Source organism: Schistocerca gregaria, chromosome 5 (assembly GCF_023897955.1).
Source record: "Schistocerca gregaria isolate iqSchGreg1 chromosome 5, iqSchGreg1.2, whole genome shotgun sequence".
Lineage (NCBI taxonomy): Eukaryota > Metazoa > Arthropoda > Insecta > Orthoptera > Acrididae > Schistocerca > Schistocerca gregaria.
The window spans coordinates 405,263,616-405,290,602 of record NC_064924.1 but is presented as its reverse complement, the minus strand read 5'-3'; the positions used below and the strand labels follow the sequence as shown (position 1 = coordinate 405,290,602).

The window sequence follows — 26,987 nt, the reverse complement described above, 5'->3', positions numbered from 1 at the left end:
AGGGGAAGTGACTATGAGAAAAAGATTGAATAACAAACGAAAGTGTAACATCCTGCTACTCAGTGCGTGGAACGTAAGGAATTTAGAAGTTGGAATGTGGTTGCGAAAATTTGGAAACGAAATGTAAAGAGTGAGTCTAGAAATAATGGGATTCAGCAAAATGAAATGGAAAGGAGATACCGATTTCTACTCAGACGAATATTGTATAATATCGGCACCGGCGACAGAAAATGGTGGAATGGGAGTAGGATTTGTCATAAAAAGAAAGGTTTGACTGAGAGTGAGTTACTGTGATAAGTTCAGAGATAGGATTATTTTCATCAGAATTGACGGCAAACCGACCCGAACACTGACAGTTCAGGTATATATGACGACTCCACAAGGTGAATATGAACAAACAGAGAAAGTGAGTGTGTGTGTGTGTGTGTGTATTTATTGAGCAATTCACTATGAAAAGAGAGCTGAAAATGTAGTAATCATGAGTGATTGGAACGCTGTAATAGGAGAAGGAAAAGAAAACAGAGTTGTGGAAGAATGTGGGCTCGATGACGGAAATGAGAGAGGACGAAGACTAACGGAGTTTAGCAATACATTTCATCTGCTAACGGCGAATAGACTGTTCGTCAATGACAGCTGAAGGAAGTATAATTGCCAAAAGCCTGGTCACACTGACAGATTAGAACTGGAATATATCGTGGTCTGGCAGAGATTTCGAAATCACACATAGGATTGTAAGAAATAAGCAGAAGCAAATACGGACCCAGATCGCAATTTATAAATCATGAAGATTAGATTGAAGTTTAAGAGAATCATCTCGAAGGCTGTGAATTAATCTAAGAATGAAGATACAGCTATACTGAATACCACAACAGACAGAACAGTTGAAGATGAATGGACAGCTCTAAAAAAAGTTTAACACGGACGTTGGACATACAGACACAGTAGTTACAAGGAAGATAAGTGCGAGAAAGCCTAGAACGGCAGAAGAATACTTCATTTGATTGACGAAAGAGGGAAGTACAAAAATGTTCTCTGAAAGACAGGATTACAACAATATAAGCAACTTAGGAATAAAACAAACAGAAACTGCAAGGAAGCAAGGCGGAATAGCTGCAGCAAAACTGCGGAGAAATCTGAAAATAACTGGTAGTCGGAAAGAATAATTCAACTTATAAGAAAATTAAAACAACCTACGATTAAATTAAAAGGAAATGCGTCATCATTAAGAGTGCGCAAGAAATACCGTTGTTAAATGCAAAGGAGAAGGTGGAAATAGTACAGCGAAGGCCTTTATGTGGGTGAGAAAAGTACAGTGAATTTCTCTACGAGGATGAGGAACTGTCATATGAGCTACCAGAGGAAGATATGGGAATCGGAATAGATGACATAAGGGATTTAGTATGAAAGTCAAATAGAGCTTTGGAAGTCCTACACATGAATGAAGGCAGAAGACACAGATAACATTTCTTCGTAATTTCTAAAATCCTACAAAGAAGTGACAACGAAACCACTGTTCAAGTTGGTCTGTAGAATCTAATAGTCTGGAAATATACCATCATAAATTCACAAAAATATTGTTGTTGTTGTGGTCTTCAGTCCTGAGACTGGTTTGATGCAGCTCTCCATGCTACTCTATCCTGTGCAAGCTTCTTCATCTCCCAGTACCTACTGCAACCTACATCCTTCTGAATCTGCTTAGTGTACTCATCTCTCGGTCTCCCTCTACGATTTTTACCCTCCACACTGCCCTCCAATGCTAAATTGGTGATTCCTTGATGCCTCAAAACATGTCCTACCAACCGATCCCTTCTTCTAGTCAAGTTGTGCCACAAACTTCTCTTCTCCCCAATCCTATTCAATACCTCCTCATTAGTTACGTGATCTATCCACCTTATCTTCAGTATTCTTCTGTAGCACCACATTTCGAAAGCTTCTATTCTCTTCTTGTCCAAACTAGTTATCGTCCATGTTTCACTTCCATACATGGCTACACTCCAAACAAATATTTTCAGAAATGACTTCCTGACACTTAAATCTATATTCGATGTTAACAAATTTCTCTTCTTCAGAAACGCTTTCCTTGCCATTGCCAGTCTACATTTTATATCCTCTCTACTTCGACCATCATCAGTTATTTTGCTCCCCAAATAGCAAAACTCCTTTACTACTTTAAGTGTCTCATTTCCTAATCTAATTCCCTCAGCATCACCCGATTTAATTTGACTACATTCCATTATCCTCGTTTTGCTTTTGTTAATGTTCATCTTATATCCTCCTTTCAAGACACTGTCCATTCCGTTCAACTGCTCTTCCAAGTCCTTTGCCGTCTGTGACAGAATTAGAATGTCATCGGCGAACCTCAAAGTTTTTACTTCGTCTCCATGAATTTTAATACCTACTCCAAATTTTTCTTTTGTTTCCTTTACTGCTTGCTCAATATACAGATTGAATAACATCGGGGAGAGGCTACAACCCTGTCTCACTCCTTTCCCAACCACTGCTTCCCTTTCATGCCCCTCGACTCTTATGACTGCCATCTGGTTTCTGTACAAATTGTAAATAGCCTTTCGCTCCCTGTATTTTACCCCTGCCACCTTTAGAATTTGAAAAAGAGTATTCCAGTCAACATTGTCAAAAGCTTTCTCTAAGTCTACAAATGCTAGAAACGTAGGTTTGCCTTTTCTTAATCTTTCTTCTAAGATAAGTCGTAAGGTCAGTATTGCCTCACGTGTTCCAACATTTCGACGGAATCCAAACTGATCCTCCCCGAGGTCCGCATCTATCAGTTTTTCCATTCGTCTGTAAAGAATTCGCGTTAGTATTTTGCAGCTGTGACTTATTAAACTGATAGTTCGGTAATTTTCACATCTGTCAGCACCTGCTTTCTTTGGGATTGGAATTATTATATTCTTCTTGAAGTCTGATGGTATTTCGCCTGTCTCATACATCTTGCTCACCAGCTGGTAGAGTTTTGTCATGACTGGCTCTCCCAAGGCCGTCAGTAGTTCTAATGGAATGTTGTCTACTCCGGGGGCCTTGTTCCGACTCAGGTCTTTCAGTGCTCTGTCAAACTCTTCACGCAATATCGTATCACCCATTTCGTCTTCATCTACATCCTCTTCCATTTCCATAATATTGTCCTCAAGTACATCACCCTTGTATAAACCTTCTATATACTCCTTCCACCTTTCTGCCTTCGATTCTTTGCTTAGAACTGGGTTGCCATCTGAGCTCTTGATATTCATACACGTGGTTCTCTTCTCTCCAAAGGTCTCTTTAATTTTCCTGTAGGCAGTATCTATCTTACCCCTAGTGAGATAAGCCTCTACATCCTTACATTTATCCTGTAGCCATCCCTGTTTAGCCATTTTTCACTTCCTCTCGATCTCATTTTTGAGACGTTTGTATTTCTTTTTGCCTGCTTCATTTACTGTATTTTTGTATTTTCTCCTTTCATCAATTAAATTCAATATTTCTTCTGTTACCCAAGGATTTCTAGCAGCCCTCGTCTTTTTACCTACTTTATCCTCTGCTGCCTTCACTACTTCATCCCTCAGAGCTACCCATTCTTCTTCTACTGTATTTCTTTCCCGTATTCCTGTCAATTGTTCCCTTATGCTCTCCCTGAAACTCTGTACAACCTCTGGTTCTTTCAGTTTATCCAGGTCCCATCTCCTTAATTTCCCACATTTTTGCAGTTTCTTCAGTTTTAATCTACAGGTCATAACCAATAGATTGTGGTCAGAGTCCACATCTGCCCCTGGAAATGTCTTACAATTTAAAACCTAGTTTCTAAATCTCTGTCTTACCATTATATAATCTATCTGATACCTTTTAGTATCTCCAGGGTTCTTCCACGTATACAACCTTCTTTCATGATTCTTAAACCAAGTGTTACCTATGACTAAGTTGTGCTCTGTACAAAATTTTACTAGGCGGCTTCCTCTTTCATTTCTTAGCCCCAATCCATATTCACCTACTATGTTTCCTTCTCTCCCTTTTCCTACACTCGAATTCCAGTCACCCATTACTATTAAATTTTCGTCTCCCTTCACTATCTGAATAATTTCTTTTATTTCATCGTACATTTCTTCAATTTCTTCGTCATCTTCAGAGCTAGTTGGCATATAAACTTGTACTACTGTAGTAGGTGTGGGCTTCGTATCTATCTTGGCCACAATAATGCGTTCACTATGCTGTTTGTAGTAGCTTACCCGCATTCCTATTTTCCTATTCATTATTAAACCTACTCCTGCATTACCCCTATTTGATTTTGTGTTTATAACCCTGAAATCACCTGACCAGAAGTCTTGTTCCTCCTGCCACCGAACTTCACTAATTCCCACTATATCTAACTTTAACCTATTAATTTCTCTTTTTAAATTTTCTAACCTACCTGCCCGATTAAGGGATCTGACATTCCACGCTCCGATCCGTAGAACGCCAGTTTTCTTTCTCCTGATAACGACATCCTCCTGAGTAGTCCCCGCCCGGAGATCCGAATGGGGGACTATTTTACCTCCGGAATATTTTACCCAAGAGGATGCCATCATCATTTAATCATACAGTAAAGCTGCATGTCCTCGGGAAAAATTACGGCTGCAGTTTCCCCTTGCTTTCAGCCGTTCGCAGTACCAGCACAGCAAGGCCGTTTTGGTTAATGTTGCAAGGCCAGATCAGTCAATCATCCAGACTGTTGCCCCTGCAACTACTGAAAAGGCTGCTGCCCCTCTTCAGGAACCACACGTTTGTCTGGCCTCTCAACAGATACCCCTCCGTTGTGGTTGCACCTACGGTACGGCCATCTGTATCGCTGAGGCACGCAAGCCTCCCCACCAACGGCAAGGTCCATGGTTCATGGGGGGGGGCACAAAAATATAATCCTCTCAATATCGAAAATGGCAAGGCGAGACAAGCGCAAGAACAAGCTTAGTAGCTCATGTATTTAAGTTGCTGACAAGAATCTTATACAGAAGAATAGAAATTTAAAACTGAGGATACGTCAGAAAACGATTCTTTTGACTTTAGGAAACGTACAGGTACCAGAGAGGTCGCCGTGACATTGGGCTTCACGATGGAGGCGAGATTTTAAAAAATCATGACACCTTCATTGGATTTGTCGAGATGCATTATGCTCGAAATTCTCAGGCAAACAGGAGTAAGCTATAGGGAAAGACGGGTGATATGAAAGATATACAAGATACAAGGACCATCCTCCCCCCCCCCCCCCCCCCACCCTCCTCATGAACCATGGACCTTTCCGTTGGTGGGGAGGCTTGCGTGCCTCAACGATAGAGATAGCTGTACCGTAGGTGCAAACACAACGGAGGGGTATCTGTTGAGAGGCCAGACAAACGTGTGGTTCTTGAAGAGGGGCAGCAGCCTTTTCAGTAGTTGCAGGGGCAACAGTCTGGATGATTAACTGATCTGGTCTTCTAAATTTAACCAAAACGGCCTTGCTGTGCTGGTACGGCGAACAGCTGAAAGCAAGGGTAAACTACAGTCGTGATTTTTACCGAGAGCAAGGAGCTTTACTGTATGGATAAATGATGATGCCATCCTCTTGGGTAAAATATTCCGGAGGTAAAATAGTCCCCCATTCGGATCTCCGGGCGGGGACTACTCAGGAGGACGCCGTTATCAGGAGAAAAAAAACTGGCGTGGAATGTCAGATCCCTTCATCGGGCAGGTAGGTTAGAAAATTTAAAAAGGGAAATAGATAGCTTAAAGTTAGATATAGTGGGAGTTAGTGAAGTTGTGTTTGCACCAACGGTACAGCACGCAAGTCTTCCCACCAACGGAAAGGTCCATGGTTCATGAGGAGGGGGGGGGGGGGGGGGAGGGAAGGATAGTCCTTGTATCTTGTATATCTTTCATATCACCCGTCTTTCCCTATAGCTTACACCTGTGGTCAGGTGAATACAGGGTTATAAATACAAAATCAAATAGGGCTAATGCAGGAGTAGGTTTAATAATGAATAACAAAATAAGAGTGCGGACAAGCTACTACAAACAGCATAGTGAACGCATTATTGTAGCCAAGATAGACACGAAGCTCACGCCTACCACAGTCGTACAAGGTTTTATGCCAACTACATCCGCAGATGCCGAAGAGACTGATGAAATGTACGATGAGATAAAAGAAACTATTCCGTTAGTGAAGGGAGACGAAAATTTAATTTAATAGTGATGGGTGACTGGAATTCGGTAGTAGGAAGGAGAAGAGAAGGAAACGTAGTAGGTGAATATGGAATGAAAGAGGAAGCCACCTGCTACAATTCTGCACAGAGCATAACTTAATCATAGCTAACACTTGGTTCAAGATTCATGAAAGAAGGTTGTATACATGCAAAGAGGCCTGGAGATACTAGAAGGTTTCAGATACATTATATAATGGTAAGACACAGATTTAGGAACCAGGTTTTAAATTGTAAGACATTTCCAGGGGCAGATGTGGACTCTGACCACAATCTCTTGGTCATGAACTGTAGATTAAGACTGAAGAAACTGCAAAAAAGTGGGAATTTAAGGTGATGGGACCTGGATAAACTGAAAGAACCAGAGGTTGTACAGAGTTTCAGAGAGAGCATTAGGGAACAATTGACAAGAACGGGGTAAAGAAATACAGTAGGTGAAGAATGGGTAGCTTTGAGAGAGGAAATAGTGAAGGCAGCAGAGGATCATGTAGGTTAAAAGACGAGGACTAGTAGAAATCCTTGGGTAGCAGAAGAAATATTGAATTTAATTGACGAAAGGAGATAATGAAACAGGCAAAAAGGAATACAAACGTTTCAAAAATGAGATCGGCAGGAAGTGCAAAATTGCTAAGCATAGATGGCTAAAGGATAAATGTTAGGATGTAGAGGCACATATCACCAGGGGTAAGATAGATACCGCTACAGGAAAATTAAAGAGACCTTGAATATCAAGAGCTCAGGTGGTAACCCTGTTCTAAGGAAAGAAGAGAAAGCAAAAAGGTGGAAGGAGTATATAAAGGGTCTCTACAAAGGCGATGTACTTGATGTCCATATTATGGAAATGGAAGAGGACGTAGATGAAGACGAAATGGGAGATATCACACTGCGTGAAGAGTTTGACAGAGCACTGAAAGACCTACGTCGAAACGAGGCGTCGGGAGTAAAAGTTCCATTGGAACTACTGATAGCCTTGGGTGAGCCAGTCTTGACAAAACTCTACTATCTGGTGAGCAAGACGAATGGAAAAACTGGTAGAAGCCGACCTCAGGAAAGGTCAGTTTGGATTCCGTAGAAATGTTGGAACACGTGAGGCAATATTGACCCTACGACTTATCATACAAGATAGATTAAGGAAAGGCAAACCTACGTTTTTGGCATTTATAGACTTAGAGAAAGCTTTTGACAATATTGAATGGAATACTATTTTTCAAATTCTGAAGGTGGCAGGAAACAAATATAGGGAGCGAAAGTCTGTTTACAATTTGTACAGGAATCAGGTGGAAGTTGTAAGAGTCGAGGGGCATGAATGGGAAACAATGGTTGGGAAGGCAGTGAGACACTGTTGTAGCCTATCACCCATGTTATTCAATTAGTATAATGAGCAAGCAGTGAAGGATACAAAAAAAAAATCGGAGTATGAATTAAAATCGATGGAGAAGAAATAAAAATCTTGAGGTTTGCCGATGACACTGTAATTCTGTCAGAAACAGCAAAGGACCTGGAAGAGCTGTTGAGCAGAATTGTCAGTGTCTGAAAGGAGGATATAAGATAAACATCAAACAAAGCAAAACGAGGGTAACAGAATGTAGTCGAATCAAATCGGGTGATGCTGAGGGAATTAGATTAGGATATGTCACTTAAAGTAGCAAATGAGTTTTCCTGTTTGGGGAGCAAAGTAACTGATTATGGTCAAAGTAGAGAGGATATAAAATGTAGACTGGCAATGGCAAGGAAAGCGTTTCTGAAGAAAAGAAATTTGTTAACATCGAGTATAGATTTAAGTGTCTGGACGGCGTTTCTGAAAGTATTTGTATGGAATGTAGCCATATATGGAAGTGAAACATGGACGATAAATAGTTTAGACAAGAAGAGAATAGAAGCTTTCGAAATGTGATGTTACAGAAGAATGCTCAAAGTTAGGTAAGTAGATGAAGAAACTTGCACAGGATAGAGTAGGATGGAGAGCTGCATCAAACCAGTCTCTGGACTGAAGATCACAACAGCAACAACATACAAGGACCAAGAGGAAAAAAGAAGAATGGAAGACGAAGAACGAAGAGCTTGGATTAGAAAGGGTAGATGACAGGAATTAGTACGTTGATAATTTCCAACCAACGCTATCGTAACGTTATTATTTTAAAACGTTTACTATGCTATATCTAAGCTATATTCGCAACTTTTTGATGCGTTTTTGTGTCTCTGAATGCTACACAAAGTAGGAGAAGGTAAGTACTTACCTAACTAATTGGTTGATATTGGCTATGAGGCTGCCATTTTTACGTATTCGTTCTTGTTCTTATGACGTTATTCCAATACAGCGAGGTTCGTCGGTAAACAACTGGAGACATTTAGTTTAAGTAACTGTCATTGTCAGTAAAATTCACAAACAGCCGTGTATTTTAAGAGACTCGTTTTATTTTATTTTATTTTATTTTATTGTGAAGGCAACCAGTTTCGGCATATCAATATGCCATCTTCAGGCATCATACGCATCTATCCAAATAAACGAACTTGTATAGCGCCATAAATGACTGGATATCGTGAATTCAACAATTGTAAAATTGCTTCATTAGAAGACCAACTCACGACTTGTAATGAAGCAAGTGTATAACTATTGAATTCACGATATCCAGTGATTTATGGCGCTCTACGACAAGTTCCTTAATTTGGATAGATGTGTATGGGGCCTGAAGATGGCATAATGAAATGCCGAAGCTGGTAGCCTTTACAATAAAATTAAATAATATCTTAAAATACACGACTGTTGGTGAGTTTTAGTGGCACTGACAATTACTTAATCAGCCGATGTCCTCTGGCCATGATGGACCAACAGAGATTCAGGTTAAGTTGTTGAGGAAAGGCGTTAAATGTAGGGGTAATTACATTGACGGGAAAAAACTCACAGCAACAAGAAAGAGTTGTGCGACATAAACGAAAGTTGGTAGGCAGTCTCATAGGAGCAGCGCCACTATTTTCTTATTATGCAAGTCAGGTTTGCTTTAAATACACTTGTAGTGGTAGTGAGCGTTAGTTACGTTTGAGGTTGGACATGGTGAGCTGATGTTAATCCAGATATCCTTTAGTACGATAAAGACGCCGTTATCATCACTTCACTGTTCGAACGAGGTCGTGTAATAGAGCTACGAGAAGCTGGATATTCCTTTTGCGATTGTGTGCAAAGACTTGACAGGAATGTAGCCACTGTACATGATTGATGGTAGCAGTTGCGACTTCAGTGGTGTCAAGCGAGAGCTTATTTCAGGGCGAGGTGGAGGTCTGTTGTGTTTTGTGATGAAAGTTGGATCTGCCTCAGTGCCAATAATGGCCTTGTGTTGATTAGAAGGAGGTCAATTGAGGGCCTGTAATCAACCTGTCTGTATCCTAGACACAGTGGATCTAAACGTGGAGCCATGGTCTGGGGGTGCGATTTCGTATGAGAGGAGGAGCACTAACGTGATTATCCCACGCACTCTCACTGCAAAACTGTACGTCAGTCTGGTGACTCGACCTGTTGTGCTGCCATTCATGAACAGCATTCCAGGAGGTGTTTTCCAACAGGATAACGCTCTCCTAAGTACTGCTGTTGCAACTCAAAATTATTTACAGAGTGTCGACAAGTTGCTTTGGCCTGCTCAATCACCAGATCTGTCTCCAGTCGAGCAGATCTGGACATCATCGGACGACAACTGCTGACTGTATTGACCGACGAATTGTAACAGGCATGGAACTCCATTCTACAAACTGACACTCGGAACCTGTTCAACACAATGCATGGACGTTTGCATGCTTACATTCAACATTCTGGCGCTCACACACGTTATTGATGTACAAGTATTACACATTTGCAATGGTTTATCTCGCACTTACATTAACCTGTGATCTTACTATGTTAATCACTTAAAAAATGTTCCCTAGACAAATTTATTCGCGATATATTGCTACTCAACATTACTTATTTTCTGGTTTTTCGATTTTTTCCCGTCAGTATATTTTGAAAACTAAAATACTACGTCTACAACTTTGCTTCCGCCGAAGTTCGGGGCTTACAAACAAATTATGGTTCATAGTTTGCCCATCGCTGGCCACTACATTCTCCCATCTTTCGGAGAGCATACGAATCCCGTGGCCGAAGAACTGGGGGTCTTTTGTGGGGGTCCCTGAATCGATTCAGCTTTGCACTTGTTCATATGATCGGAAGTGCTGGTCTGCCAGACTGTATGTCGCAGATCGAAAATGGTGGTAGAGAGAGCAACGTGTGGAGAATACGGCGGGAGGGATAGGACTTCTCATTACAACGTTTCCATGAATATTTTGGCGGGTTTTGCGACATGGGGTAGAGCACCGACCTGCTTCGAAATTACCTTTTCATGTCTATCGCTGTATTGTGGCCGTTTGTGTTTCAGTTATGGGATCGAACGCATCAATTGCTTTCGATAATGACTTCCTGTGGCTGTCTTCGTCTGTTTCAGTAGCTACGAAAATGTTCTGTCTTCCACCGCCATGCCGGTCTTCGACATCAAAATCACGGTTCTTAAGGCGCTGAAAACATTCTCTGCACGTTCTTCCACTAATAGTTGCCTCACCATTGGTCTCACCCAGCATTTTAAGAACCACAGACGCAGATTTCTTCGTGTTAAAGCAGAAAATTAAAACTTCCCGCAAATAGCGAGAAATGGGTATGTTAAGTTGACGTACGTAACTGAGGATAACCTTATGATGCAATCACAAATCGACTAATATTTTTATGACATTATGTTTACAGGTGCCTGAGCTTATTGTATTACACCTATGACCTACCACCTCAACCCTACTTGCCGCTACTGCCGTCTATTGCAAAACGGTGGAAGAAAAGTTGCAGACATAATAATTTGTACCTTCCGAGAACTCCGTTATATGTAATATCGTCTCTGTTTGTTAATTCTCCATTTTACGTATTTCTTAGATGTCATAGAAAAGGAAGATAACCTATGTTATTACTTACGTAATAAGTATGGTAGTCCGTAAATTAAATTCGGCATTAAGGTATAAACTTTACTTCAAGAGAGGGAGAATCAAGATAAGTGCATATACTTACCGGCACTTTTCATGAGTCTGTCGAACGACTTTCCCCAACTCCGAATTTCTTCCAGCGAAGGCCTGCAACATAATTCGGAAAAAAGAGTTAAAATATGATACGGAGGTTTACTTTTAAATACCTTACAGCTATATGTGCCTTGTCTCAGTCAGATTATGAGATCTGACAAATTTTCTACTTGACGTACGTCTTTATCTTAAAAGGGGAAGTTGCTGCTGGTACTGTAGAGTTGGCAAATCACAGTACCACAGTCTTGCCCTTCGTAAGCGGTCTATTAAGAGGTCTAACGTCCTTAATACAACACGTTATTTTCCGCTTTAACGTAGTGCAAGATATTAGTACACGTTTGAGACGAAAACTGTTAAGGACAAAGCAGAAAGTATATCAGAATCGGCCAGGGATCCTGCCACCTTCATGTAGTCTGTTTCCTGTCTCTTGGAATGCGGGCGTCATGTTCATCTAGGAGAAACGTAAAAGTCTGTAAGAAATGCTTTATGAAATATCTAAATTTATAATGACCGATTGTCGATTTGTAGGTACTGACTGTCACTCATGCAGATTACTAAATTACTGAGTAACGGGTTGGCAATACCATAAAAAATGTTATTAGGCCGACCTTACCGGTGGGAGTTTATTCGAAAACGAATCTCGCGAATCGTAGCAGTGAAACTGTTGTCAAACTATGAGTCGTTGGCACCTCTTAGAAAAGGCGCTACTGTCTCTATTATTCGAGATTTTGACAAACATTTTCTGAAGAAATTTAGTCATGTTGGAGAAAATACGTTACTCAAAGACCTTTTGAAACATAATGTTTGTCCACAAATACCCGCCTGGCTAGCCTAGGTCGTTAAATAGCCGACTTCCAAGATACGCGGAGGCAAACCTGCATCGGATCAAATTCACCTCGCGGTCTAATGACGATGGCTGGTGAGACCGCCAGCTGGATGTGGTTTCTACGTGGTTTCCCACATCTCACAACACTGGTGTCCAAATTCAAAATTAAATAAACGAACAGAAATTTCGCGAAGTTGCGTTTATTTTGCCAGAAAACAGTATAAACAGATGATAGTGAAGTAAAAACAATGTAAAGAATACAGAACGTAAACAATTGCAACATGCATAACGGTAGACAAAAATTTTCTTCATTTTTTCCAACTTAACTGATTTAGACACACATTCCGACAACCGTTTAATGTGCTCAGTATGACTACCTCTGGCCGCAGTGCAGGCATAACAGCGCTGAGACATGTTGTAAATGACGTCACTCCCATGTTGAGGCAATAACGCCCATTCCTTCTGCAGAGTTGCTGGCAAGTGTTGACGAGTGGTTGGTGCATTGTCACGTGATGCAACCCGTGTCTCCAGTGCAGCCCAGACTTGCTCTGCGGGATTCGAATCAGAAGAGCGAGCAGGCCAAGCCATGCATGCAAATTTTTCATAATGACCCAAAATCTTGTCACGATACTTGACAGCAGTTAAACCCTGCGAATTTAACCGTATATGTTCATGAAGAGCTGTTCGAGTGGTCAACATAAACCCTCCTCGACATCGGTCTCTTTCCACACTGTTTTGATCCCGAAGTAGTGTTTCACATGCTCTCCAGATGCGTATCCCTCGAGAAACACTGTTCAAAGCAAATCGGGAGTCATCTGTGAAAAGAATATTGGCCTTCCATTCGATCGTCCAGGTGGCATGTTGACGGTTCCACTCTAGACGTTCCCTTCAGTGAACACGTGTCAGAGGTACACATGTAGCACTCCTCCGACAGTAAAGGCCACTCTGCAGATGCCTTTTGTACACCGTTTGCCTTGATGCAACACGTCCAGTGGATGCTGCGAGGTCAGATCCCATTTTCCGTACAGTAGTAAGGCGGAATCATCTTCCCCTTACAGCCAAATAACCGTCCTCTCTTTCTGATGTCGCCTGACCTGCTCTGATGATCGTGGTACATTTCCAATCTATATAAACTGAATGTTTCACGTTAAGCCATCGAGCCATATCATTTTGCGACTGTCCTGCTCCCATTCTTCGTACGTCCCTCCACCTCATAGTCTGGTAGGTGTCCTCATGTCATAGCACCGTCTATGACTGTATACTCAACGATTTTGGATGTGAGATTACCTGCCAAACTGTACCCCGTTTGATAGGTGCCCTGAAGTCGTCTCTGGCGTGATTTTTCGTTGACCGGAATGCCATCTTCCGTGCGGACGTCTGCTGACAGTTTGTGCGATTAAATCGTGAATTAGACACAGGACGGGGAAATAGTGGGTTGTTGCTTTAATTTTGGACACCAGTTTACGTAAATACCGGGGTGGTACCCACGTTCTGCCTCAGATGCGCGCTACCCAAACATTTAGTGATACCTTCTCAACTTTAACATAGAATTGTACTAGATGCAGGCAGAAGGGCTACATAGACTCCGTCACCGAAGGAGTGGTGGCGTTAGGAAGGAGGTCTGGCCACCAACTACCGCCAACTTTGCCTCAACCAAACAACCACTCTTATCCTCATGGACAGTTATGTCTGCCTCTTTTGTGCAGGTTAAGTTTTCTGAAAACTGTCCCTGCTTTTGCTTAAAGTATTGTCCTTTATTTTCTCCAACGTATTTGTTTTCCGTCTCATTATTGTGCGCTGGTTTATGTACTATTAACTCATCACTACTGCCGTAGAAGGTCGGGCGATTTAGTGGTCCTTCTTCTGTGCTGATGGTTTCTCGGACTTGCAGTCAGCCTAGTGGCACACTGCCGCGATGCTTCATAGAACTGTGGGGCAGTTTTATTCTTCCCTTTCACGGGGATGCCTGTTATCTTGTGTAGTTCCAGATTAGTCACGAGAGGTACGTGGTGAATCTTAAAGCTCTACCTGTCTGCAGCTTGTGGTCATGCGGTAACGTTCTTGCTTCCCGCGCCCGGGTTCCCGGGTTCGATCCCCGGCGGGGTCAGGGATTTTCTCTGCCTCGTGATGACTGGGTGTTGTGTGATGTCCTTAGGTTAGTTAGGTTTAAGTAGGTCTAAGTTCTAGGTGACTGATGACCATAGATGTTAAGTCCCATAGTGCTCAGAGCCATTTGAACCATTTGAACTTAAGGCTCTACCCTCCACACTGTTGAGTCCCCAAATGTGGCAATCGGCTCTGGTTCTGCACACTGTGGCCTCAAAAAAGAAATGGTGCAAATGGCTCTGAGCACTATGGGACTTAACATCTATGGTCATCAGTCCCCTAGAACTTAGAACTACTTAAACCTAACTAACCTAAGGACATCACATATCACCCAGCCATCACGAGGCAGAGAAAATCCCTGACCCTGCCGGGAATCGAACCCGGGAACCCAGGCGTGGGAAGCGAGAACGCTACCGCACGACCACGAGATGCGGGCCACTGTGGCCTCGTTTTGTGGCGCTGGTCGGATAAACGCTTGATAAGGCGTAACAACAAAGTGTAGTGGAAGCGTCGACACTAGTTTTGTCAGGGGTTAAAGCGCCATCATACGGGCATACAGTTTACCCTTATTCTGGATTACCTCGAGGTACTACCATGGGATGGTGCCTCCCATGATCGGCAATGGTTGAAGGTCCTTCTGCACTCTGTGCCTCGTATTTATGACGGTGTGGTTTTTCGTAACGTTAAAATTTAGACACCACTTCGTGGTCCTTGCACCTAGAACATTGCATACTGTCCGCAAATACCAATGCGTGACATCGATTTTCATGAAGCGAGCTTCGTGTGCGGTGTCGGCCGCATAAAGCGCTAACGACACCCTCTCAGGCTTTGAGACATCAGCGGGGGACCGAGGACAGATCAATGGGTCACTCCCTCTTGTATTGGCATGGCTGTCAAAGGCTGTCTTCGGCACAGACGTTGAATGTGCTAACACGCAGGTAACATGCAATGAGTCTGACATGCGGCGTCGGAATCCCCACATGCAGTCGAAGGGCTTGGAGATGTCCAGGAAAAGCACTCCTGAGCACTCCAGACGATCCAAGGCTTCCGTCACGGCCTTGGCAAATCGCAATAGATGGTGTCACGTGTTGCGGTTGCGCGGTAAACCCCATACGATAATATTCACCCCGTAGTAGAAACGAAAGAAAGCAGAAGCAGAAGTACTCTAGCCACAAATATCGCACTGGGCAATTTTCGTCTCTTACAGAAAAACATCACCATAAGTAAGTGGATTTCTTCCGTTCATTCACTGTTGACGACCACATACAAACCAGACTGTCAAATTCCTGTACTTCCTTTGCTACAGTATATCACATTTTTAAGGTCAAGAATGCTCACAAGAGCACCAACACACCCGGAGCTGTAAACGTGCATTGGAACCACTCGGCACACGGCGTTGCCAACTCCTTGTTTACTGTTTCAGAAGGTACGGATACGTTGTAAACGCGAGTAATACACACTGAGGTGACAAAAGTCATGGGATAGCAATATGCACATATACAGATGTCGGCAGTATCGCATACAAAAGGTATAAAGGGGCAGTGCGCTGGTGGAGTTATCATTTGTACTCAGGTGATTCACGTGAAATGGTTTCTGAAATGATATTGCCCCTCGACAGTAACTAACAGACTGTGAAAGCGGAATGGTAGTTGGAGCTAGATGCATATGACATTCCATTTCGAAAATCTTTAGAGAATTCAATATTATGAGATCCACAGTGTCAAGACTGTGCTGTCAATACCATATTTCAGACATTACCTCTCACCACGGACAACGCAGTGGCCGACGGCCTTCACATAACGACCGAGAGCAGCGACGTTTGCGTTGAGTTAACATTGCCAACAGAGAAGCAACAGTGCGTGAAATAACCACAGAAATGTATGTGGGACGTGTGATGAACGCATCTGTTAGGACAGTGCGGCGAAATTTGGCATTCATGGGCTATGGCAGCAGACGACCGACGCAAGTGCCTTTGCTAACTGAACATCACCTCTCCTGGATGCGTGACGATATCACTTGGACCCTACACGACTGGAAAACCGTGGCCTGGTCAGGTAAGTCGCGATTTCAGTTGGTTAGACTTGATAGTAGTGTTCGAGGTTGGCACAGACACCACGAAGTCATCGTCCCAAGTTGTCAACAAGGCACTGTGCAAGGTGATGATGGCTCTTTAATGGTGTGGCTTGTGTTTATATAGGATGGGCTACGTTCTGTGGTCCATCTGAATTAATTATTGACTGAAAACGGTTCTGTGCGTCTACTTGGAGACCATTTTCAGCTATTCATGGACTTAATATATCCAAACAAGGACAACATTTTTATTGTTGACAAGGTGCCATGTCACCGCCCCATAATCGTTCTCAATTGAAGCAAATGATTTGGCCGCCCATAGAACATTTATGGGACATAATCGAGAGCTCCGTTCGCCCACAAACTCGTGCAGGGGCAACACTTTCGTTATTATGGTCAGGTACAGGGGCAGCATGGATCATTATTTCTGTAGGGGACTTTCAGCGACTTGTTGAGTCCATGCCACGTGGGTTGCTGCACTACACTGCGCAAAAGGATGTCCAGCTCAATATCCCTTGACTTTTGTCACCTCAGTGTACTGCCCACGTGAAGCTCTACTAGTCGGCTAAAATAGTGGATGAGTGAAGCCTTTCGGTCGGCTTGTCATGAGTTTTGGTCGAGGATGCACTGAACCACTTATGCACAACTGTCTTAAAATCATTCGCAAGGCGTTTCGTTTTACTTAGTCACAGCTACATTTGATTGGTGTGACGACGTAGCATGTTTCCGATAACGGCCACGAGAGGCCAAGTGCAACAATACCATGGTCAAGTGGTACCTCAATGTTAACAGGTAACTGTTTCTGAGGTAACAAGTAGTTTACAGCCTGACCCCAAAGAGCTATCTGTGCGCGACGAAACTGTTATTCTGCCGATTTTACCTCCATCTATTCTCTTCAAACCATTGTGTAGTGCATGCCAGAGGGTACATACCACTTCACCAGGTATTAGAGCTTTTCCCGTTCATTTCACTTGCGAAGAATAGGATTTAACGTCATATCGACAGGACAATCAACAAAGACCCAGCACAACCTCGGATGGGGAAAGAAAACGGTCGTGCCTTTTCAAAGGTGCCATGTTAGCATTTGCCTGGGATGATTTAGGGAAAACGCCGAAAACCTAACTTAAGATGATCGTATGCGGATTTGAACAATCATGACCTCGAATTGGAGTCTAGTGTGCTAACCATTGCGCCACATCCCTGGATCAGTCATTGATGAAGCGCGGGCAGAATGACTGCTGAAATGTCACTGTGCGTGCTGTAATTAAATTTTGTGTCCGCGATCCCTATGGGAGCGATACCACAGAGTTATAGTAAACCCCCTAGATTCGTCACATAAAGTTTCGCCTGGAAACCTTACAACAGGCTTGCACGGGATAGTTTACGTCTATCTTAAAGAGTCTGCCCCTTCGGTTCTTCCAGCGTCCACGTGGCACTCTCCCAAGGATCAAACAAACCTGGGACAACTCGTGCAGGTGGTTCAAATGGCTCTGAGCACTATGCGACTTAACTTCTGAGATCATCAGTCGCCTAGAACTTAGAACTAATTAAACCTAACTAACCTAAGGACATCACATACATCCATGCTTGAGGCAGGATTCGAACCTTTGAAGGTAGCGGTCGCCCGGTTCCAGACTGTAGCGCCTAGAACCGCACGGCCACTCAGGGGTGGCAACTCGTGCAACCCTTCTTTGTACGCAATCAATAACCATAGTTAGTCCTCTCTGATACAGGTCCCACTTGATTGAACAACATTCTAGGTTGCGTGCGCTAGCGATTTGTATGCTGTATCCTTACCTCATATTCTAGCAATGAACTGCAGACTGTCCACATCTTTGCTTTTAACAGAGCACATGTGATCATTGAAATTCGTGTTCCCTACAAATTGTTACACCGAGATATTTGCATGAGTTGTCTGAATTCATCTGTGAATTATCGATATTGCAAAATTTTACATCTCCGAACATTTAAAGCACGTTGCTAAACCTCGCAGAACTTTGGAATCTTAACAAGAAATGACTAATACTTGCGCTAGCTTTTTCAGGCGTTAGTTCGTTATAGATAACTGTACCGGCAACGAAAAGTCTGGAACTACTTTCAATATTGTCTGCAAGATCATTAATCTTTGTATCACCAGGGGTAATGGGGGTAATGGAATTATTCCAGTTACCATTTTTCGCATATATTTATACTTTCACTCCCGCTCAAAATCTGAAAGTCTGTTTATGTGTTCAGTATATGCCCATTAGCGGTATTCACGTAATATACACCGAGATCACAAAAGTCATGGGCTATCTCCTAATACCATGTCAGACTTCCTTTCGCCTGGAGTAGTGCAGCAGTTCGATGTAGCATGGACTCAACAAGTTACTGGAAGTCCTCTGCAGAGACACTGAGCCAAGTTGTCCCTGTAGCCACTCACAATTGCTACGGTGTTGCCAGTGCACGATTTTGTGCACGAATTGACCACTCAGTTATGTCCCATAATTGTTCGATAGGATTCATGTCGGTGATCTGGATAGTCAAATCATTCGCTCGAACTGTCCATAATGTACTTCAAAGCAATAGCAAACAACTTTGGCCCAGGAACATGGCTCTTTGTCATCTGTAAAAATTACATCGTTGTTTGGGAACATGAAGTCCATGAATGGCTGCATGTGGTCTCCATGTAGCCGAACGTAACCATTTCCAGTCAGTGATCAACTCGGTTGGACCAGAGGATCCAATTCATTCCAGGTAGACATAATCCACATCATCATCGAGACACAACCAGATTGCTTGCACAGTGCCTTGGCTGACAGCTTGGATACATGGCTCCGGGGAGTCTGCACCACACTCCAACCCTACCTTCAGCTCTCACCAACTAAAATCGGGACTCATTTGACCAGGTCACGGTTTGCCAATTGTCAGGGGCCAACCAGTATAGTCATGAGACAAGGGGCCCTATTCTGCATCTTTCCGCAATTTTTCCGGTCTGTTTGGTACGCTAGAGCACCGTACAGTCTTCTTTTCGAAACAGAGCCCCATCATTATTCAGTAAGCATTTCGAAAGCGTTGCCGAACGGTCCTAGCGAACTGAAACGCTGCTGTCCTCCTCATGCCAATCAATTTAAGCAATTTGCTCAGATCCGTGCATGCGCACTGCAGCGCCAAAGAGGCACGAACTGGAAGCAGCTAGCAGCCGACACAGGTACGCCATTCTTCACAATACCGAAAAGTGTGGTTAGAGTATGTAAATACGGTTCAAATTTCGCTGACCACGGTCTTCCATGAATGCGCGATAACGATAGAATATTGACTGTGTTCTGGAAACTGTCATAAATGTCACACTATGTCATTTTATTTTGATTCACATCGACGTCTTGTTTTGAATTTTACGTTTCGAAATATGAGTTAGGAATGGAGTGTAGTATCACATTGTACAAATACATCTATAGAAACACCAGAGAAATTCGTCATTTCTTCTGTTTCCGTCGTTCCTTAGTTGCTTCAAAATTCATGGAGGTACGTTCCGTCTATGTAACTTATTGAAGGCAGTTTGTTTATTGCCATACCCGTTTCGCTTCCTTTATTCGTGATGATCCTTCACAAATAAAAGAAGCGCAATGCGTATATGAATAAATTGCCTTCAATTAGTTGCATAGACGGAACACATCTCCATGAATCCGAAATGTTGTTTAAGAGAGTGTCAAAGATTAAGAAAATGCATAGAATGTGGTTGTAGGTCGCTTCTAGAGATCCCAATAATGAAGTATCTTACTTTCCTATAGGAAACATCAGCGATTTGTTTCATAAAAACAAAATAAAAAATCGCCTTTTCAATAGCGTGTGGCGAGTGCAGCTGTAGAAGTTCCTTGTAGCTTATAACATGCATCGGATGAATCAAAATGTTTTATGTGTGGTTATATAGTCTGAAAATATTGTGGCAAGAACATTTCATCTCTGTCTACTGTTGTTAACGATTCGCTCGCAGATAAATACTGGTGACGAGCTAGAGTATAAAAACTATTGCTGCTAGCTTCATTCGCTGTAGTTTACGTTGTGTTCTTAGATTCCTGTCTGACAACACTCTCGGAAATCGCTAAGTATTCTGAAAAAAATGGTGAATTATTTGTGACAAGAAGAAGTGTAAATGTCACTGTCAGTTGTTTCATGCACAGTAATTTCACATTTCATTTCTTGAACGTACGGCAGTAGTGAAATCGGAGATATCCGTTACTGAGAAAGCGCGCTCTTATGTGTAAATTACAATGAATATTACATAAAAATGCTTAACGTTGACAATTAACGAAGTCTCAGAATGCGTTGCAAACACGAAGAGGAAAACAAAATATTTTCGTATCCAACAGTATAGTAACCTATGTCCTTTGTCACGGCAGTCGTCGCCTTACCAACTTGGCTATTACAGCTTGAGTGCTTCCAACACTTTACTTTATGTAATTCCAATATAGAAAGACGCAGGATGGCTCCGTCGCCGAATAATGCGGGCGTAACACCTGAGTCGAAACAAGGCCCCCCCTGAGTAGACAACATTCCATTAGAACTACTGACAGCTTTGGGAGAGCCAGTCCTGACAAAACTCTACCATCTGGTGAGCAAGATGTATGAGACATGCGAAATACCCTCAGACTGCAAGAAGAATATAATAATTCCAATCCCAAAGAAAGCAGGTGTTGACAGATGTGAAAATTACCGAACTATCAGTTTAATAAGTCACAGCTGCAAAATACTAACGCGAATTCTTTACAGACGAATGGAAAAACTGGTAGAAGCCGACCTCGGGGAAGATCAATTAGGATTCCGTAGAAATGTTGGAACACAAGGCAGTACTGACCTTACGGATTATCTTAGAAGAACGATTAAGGGAAGGAAAACGTACGTTTCTAGCATTTGTAGAAATAGAGAAAGCTTTTGACAATAATGACTGGAATACTCTCTTTCAAAGTCTAAAGGTGGCAGGGGTAAAATACAGGGAGCGAAAGGCTATTTACAATTTGTACAGAAACCAGATGGCAGTTATAAGAGTCGAGGGGCATGAAAAGGGAGCAGTGGTTGGGAAGAGACTAAGACAGGGTTGTAGCCTCTCCCCGATGTTATTCAATCTGTATATTGAGCACGCAGTTAAGGGAACAAAAGAAAAATTCGGAGTAGGTATTAAAATCCATGGAGAAGAAATAAAAACTTTGAGGTTCGCCGATGACATTGTAATTCTGTCAGAGACAGCAAAGGACTTGGAAGAGCAGTTGAATGGAATGCACAGTGACTTGAAAGGAGGATATAAGATGAACATCAACAAAAGCAAAACGAGGATAATGGAATGTAGTCGAATTAAGTCGGGTGATGCTGAGGGAATTAGATGAGGAAATGAGACACTTAAAGTAGTAAAGGGGTTTTGCTATTTGGGGAGCAAAATAACTGATGATGGTCGAAGTACAGAAGATATAAAATGTAGACTGCCAATGGCAAGGAAATAGTTTCTGAAGAAGAGAAATTTGTTAACATCGAGTATAGATTTAAGTGTCAGGAAGTCGTTTCTGAAAGTATTTGTTTGGAGTGTGGCCGTGTATGGAAGTGAAACATGGACAATAAATAGTTTGGACAAGAAGAGAATAGAAGGTTTCGGAATATGGTGCTACAGAACAATGCTGAAGATTAGATGGGTGGATCACATAACTAATGATGAAGTACTGAATAGGATTGGGGAGAAGAGAAGTTTGTGGCACAACTTGACTAGAAGAAGGGATCGGTTGGTAGGACATGTTCTGAGGCACCAAGGGATCACAAATTTAGCATTGGAGGGCAGCGTGGAGGGTAAAAATCGTAGAGGGAGACCAAGAGATGAATACACTAAGCAGATTCAGACGGATATGGGTTGCAGTAAGTACTGGGAGATGAAGAATTCGCTCAGGATAAGTAGCATGGAGAGCTGCATCAAACCAGTCTCAGGACTGAAGACCACAACAACAACAACAAGCCGTAAAGGTATGAAATTTTGGAAGGTTTCCTCTACCAGGCTTCACAAAATTCCTTTGCATTATTACTTAAAAGTTTTAAAAGCGTTTCGATAGTTAATAAGAAAACGACTTGCGGAAAAGAATACGCGAAGTTACTAGTAATTTCAGCTAACACTCATGTAAAATAAGCAAGCAGAGCCGATGTCTTGATTTTTAATGATCTTTAAACTCTTAACTTCATAAAGTAACAGGTATTTTGAGAGAATATTGACCGAAAACATTTTTTTTTTTTAGGTTGTAATCATTCACAGTAGCAACCTGACCTAACCATCTTTCTAACAAAGGAAAATAGTCTACTATGAACTTATTTTCCAACTGGACGCATCCTGTGATGATACTTTAGTAACACTAAATACAAAGCTAAAACAGCTCAATATGTTTAAAGTAACAAATGATAGGTGTAAATAAACCAGAGATAACCGAACGACAGGGCCATACCGAAATCCAAAACCTTTCGGTATAGTTGAAAACTCGGTGGGAGGACCGCTCGGTCTCAGAAGTTAACTGAATAGGAAATTCGGATAAAGAACTGATAATGACTTCATTACCGAGATGAACCTACTGCACCAATCGGTATGAACGATATAGAATAGGACCCCAGGAGAGGCGCTGCTGGCGATTTCGCGCCGTTAGCAAAAGCAGTAGCGTCGATTATCTACTGCCGTAGCTCGTTAAGGCCAAATTTCTCCACACTGTCCTAACGGGTACTTTTGTCGTCCGGCCCACATTGATCATTGATTTCTGCTGCTATTTCACGCAGTGTTGCCTGTCTGTTAGCACTGATAACTCTATGCAAACACCCCTGCTCTACGTCGTTAAGTGAAGACCGTCAGCCAGTACGTTGTCTGTGGTGAGAGGTAATGCCTGAAATGTGGTATTATCGGTACACTCTTGAGACTGTGGATCTCGAAATACTGAATTTCCTAACGATTTTCAAAATGGAATGTCCCATGCATCTAGCTCCTACTTCCATTCCGCGATCAAAGTCTGTTAATTCCCGTTATGCGGCCGTAATCACGTCGGAAACCAATCCACATAAATCAACTGAGTACAAATGACAGCTTTGGCAATGCACTGCCCTTTTATACCTTGTGTACCCGTCATCTGTGTAAGTGCACAATGCTGTACCAAGACTTTCTGTCACCTCAGTGTATGCCAATATACTTATCCCATATTAGAATTACTGTCAATGATTCATGTGGAGTGTTCTTATTACCCACCTCTGTCAGTGTTTTCTACGAAATTTGTAGCTAATAGGATTTCATTTATAGCCTTTTAGTCCATGCACAAGCAATAAAAGATACATGTCATCAGTGTTATTGGCATGCTGTTCTTTTCTGTTAAACAGGTTTGGAAGAATTAAGGCAGCAGTAATGACGCAGAGATTTTGAGGCTTGCGTATAATAGACTAACATGGAGAGATACATCAAAATAATCTTTGGGACGAAGTTAAAATGTCTCCCATGCACAGGTTCAATGGTTCAAACGGCTCTCAGCACCATGGGACTTAACATTTGAGGTCATCAGTCCCCTATACTTAGAACTGCTTAAACCTAACTAACCTAAGGACAGCACACACATCCTTGCCCAAGGCAGGATTCGAACCTGCGACCGTAGCACCAGCGCGGTTCCGGACTGAAGCGCCTAGAACCGCTCGGACACGACAGCCGGCTCCTATGCACGGGAATATACATAATGGCTGTTTGGTTACTGGTTGTAGATAAATGGTTGACATTTGGAGGTTTTGATGGTTGTCAAAGGTGGGAGGTGACAGTGGTGCACACACGGGAAGGTGGCTTGTAGAAAGTAATCTAGCTGTAGATGCTAGGAAAGACCCAGGGTAACATACCGAGCATGTACCAAAATTGATGGTTAGGACACTGGATTCGCATTCAAGAGGACGACGGTTCAAACCCGCTTTCGACCATCCACATTTCGGTTTTCGCTTGATTTCAATAAATCGCTCCAGAAAAATGTCAGGTTGGTTCCTTGGAATGGGCACGGCCGATTTCCTCCCACATCCTTGACGCAATCCGAGGTTGTGCTCCATCTCTATTGACCTCGCTGTCGAAATGACTTTAAATGTAGTCTTCCTTTCTTCCTTTTTTCTTTGAAGTTTTGGTGTGGCCATGAGTCGTGCTCGGTTAGCCTGATGGTAAGGTGACTGCTCGCGATATTCGGAAATTCTGGCTTCGGGTCCCGTGGCTCCACAAGTTTTCATTGTTGTCATGCCATCATACAACTCATCGTTGTCAATATTCAAATTGCGAACACATTTCATGTATTTCATAATGGCTTTAGTCACCGCAGTGCCTGTTCCAAAGGAATATGGCATCGTATTTCTGAATACTGCAGGCACTTTAATATCTTATTTTTGCTGTTGTCTTACTAAAAGGGCCTTCCGGATGCAGGGCTTCAGCAATTGCAGCTCATTTTTCAGTTCCAGTCTCCCGGTTGCGTCCCATTAGGAGGAAGTATGGTATCAACCTGATCAGGTATACAACACACTGCAAGAATCACACAATGTACTGAAAATTAATGGGAACTGATAGCTACACAGGCGGCTGAAGAAATAAGGCCTATTCGAACGCAAAAGTCTTACGTCAAGACACGGAGGTGTTGTGGACACTTATCACCTCTCCTCCATGCAAACTACCAATCAAATATACTCCAGAGGTGCTTAATCTTTACAAGTCTGTTCTTGTTTTATTATCAGAACGGGGGTAGGTAATCGAAAACGTTTGATCAGTAATCTATATGTATGTCGAGGTGCTCTTACGCCAATTCCTGAATTGTTACTTCACCTCTGAATAAACAGATGAATCTGTAGCACGCTGTCACAATTTTCACGGAGAACAAGAAGCAAAATGTGGTGACGACGTTTCAAAGTAAAGAGGAAAAAGATATGGATTTTAGAGGTTCCTTTTTGACATCAAAATTATTACAAAAAGTTCACATTAACGTGGGTCTAAACATCCTTCATTAGGGCAGCATGAAACAAATTCCCTTCAGTCACTCTTGCTTGGGTAATTTACCTTAAACATAGTCTTTACGCACTTTCCATTTACAGTTGGTTATGGCATATATTTTGTTTTGTTCATCGTTTGTTCTGTTTCAGAGAGATTTCCATCGCAACACATCACGATGACGTACTTACGGATATGTGCTTTATGTGACGCCTAGCAGATAGAATGCGAAAGCAGCGCGTCAACTTTATACTGGATGTTAACATTGGAGGCAGTTACCCTGTACAAGAAAGTCTTTAGAACTCCACTAACGCTTGCTAGAGACAAGACTCATTCGAGAAGAGATTTGCAAGTAGCGATATACGAACGCCTGAGCATGAAGAATAGGTTCTTCGTACTCCATCAATACGTACAAGGTGGATCGTAAGAAGGAAAGGCATTAATCACATGACGATCTGAAACATTGTTGATGAAAATATAATGTACCCATATCACCTTCTGCGAAAGCGAGAATGAAATGGATCATACTTTCAGCACCGGCCGCTGTGGCCGAGCGGTTTTAGGAGCTTCAGTCCGGAACCACGCGGCTGCTACGGTCGCAGGTCGAATCTTGCCTCGGGCATGGATGTGTGTGACGTCGATGGGTTAGTTGGGTTTACGCAGTTCTAAGTCTAGGGGACTGAGGACCTTAGATGTTACCCATAGTGCTTGGAGCCATTTGAACTATACTTTCAGCCTAGGATATCTTTCTGTCGATGCATGTTAGGGCAGTGTGCCTTGTTTATGCACTTTTAAACATGTATCTTATTCACTGCGAGGACTGGATTTTCAAGTGATGCTGTCTTCAGTTATCGTAACAATCATGTCTGGGTCCTAAAAATCGTCAAGAAGTGTGTCAAGACGAACAGCAACAGTGTTTCAGCCCGCGAGTGTAGGATGAAATCGTTCGTGATCATCTCATTGGACCCTACTTCATTCCGCAATGTCTTATTGGGCAAACCTATCTACAGTTTGTCAGACGTGAGATTCTTCACTCACTTGATGACGTAGGTTCTGTCTCTGGACTAATCCAACGAATGTGGTTCATGCACTAAGGCTCTCTGCCTCACTTTACTCGGATAATTCGCGAGTATTATGATAGCCATTTTCTCCACATGGGGACTGTTCGAAGGGCCATTGTTCGGCGCGACCGACTGCCGAATTTGAATCCAGTGGATATTTTCCTCTCGTGGCATTTAAAATGGTTGGTGTATGAAACTCCAGTATCAGATATCCATGTTCTAGGGAGAGTATCCAAAACGGATTTGACCAAATATGGAACACACCAAGAGTACGAAGACTCAGGGGATGCATGGAGCACGTGGTCTTTATTTCGAACAATTTTTATAAATGTAGCTATATTTAGTAAATGTTTCATTTTTGTGACATGAATAATAAATCTTTTCATACATGTAGGATACTGGATCCCGTTTCCACACCAATTTTTTTCTACTGTTTTGACGTCGTAATAAATTCTTAAAGTTTATGACACATAATCGTGCACAAGCTATGAGCAGGTAAAGGAAGTTGCGTAAACAGAGATGTTACGTAACCTCCGAAATTTTGTCTGTGGAGAACGACTTCGCTGTGTTTATTTCAGGCCATTTTGTGCGTTCCGTGCCAGAACTGAGGCGTAAGGTATTTAATTCAGCGGCAAGTAGATTTAACCTCAAAATTATTTATGAGT

General features: G+C 42.4%; 1 protein-coding gene across 2 annotated transcripts in view; it reads right to left on the bottom strand.

Annotated features, from left to right (window-relative positions):
- Positions 1-26,987, bottom strand: part of LOC126272446 (regulator of G-protein signaling 17) — a 1,065,106-nt gene that overhangs the window by 29,863 nt on the left and 1,008,256 nt on the right. For both annotated transcript variants that reach the window (XM_049975320.1, XM_049975321.1), the window contains one exon: positions 11,272-11,333. In XM_049975320.1, coding sequence (XP_049831277.1) covers positions 11,272-11,333 — 62 coding nt within the window. The remainder of the gene's footprint in view (positions 1-11,271; positions 11,334-26,987) is intronic.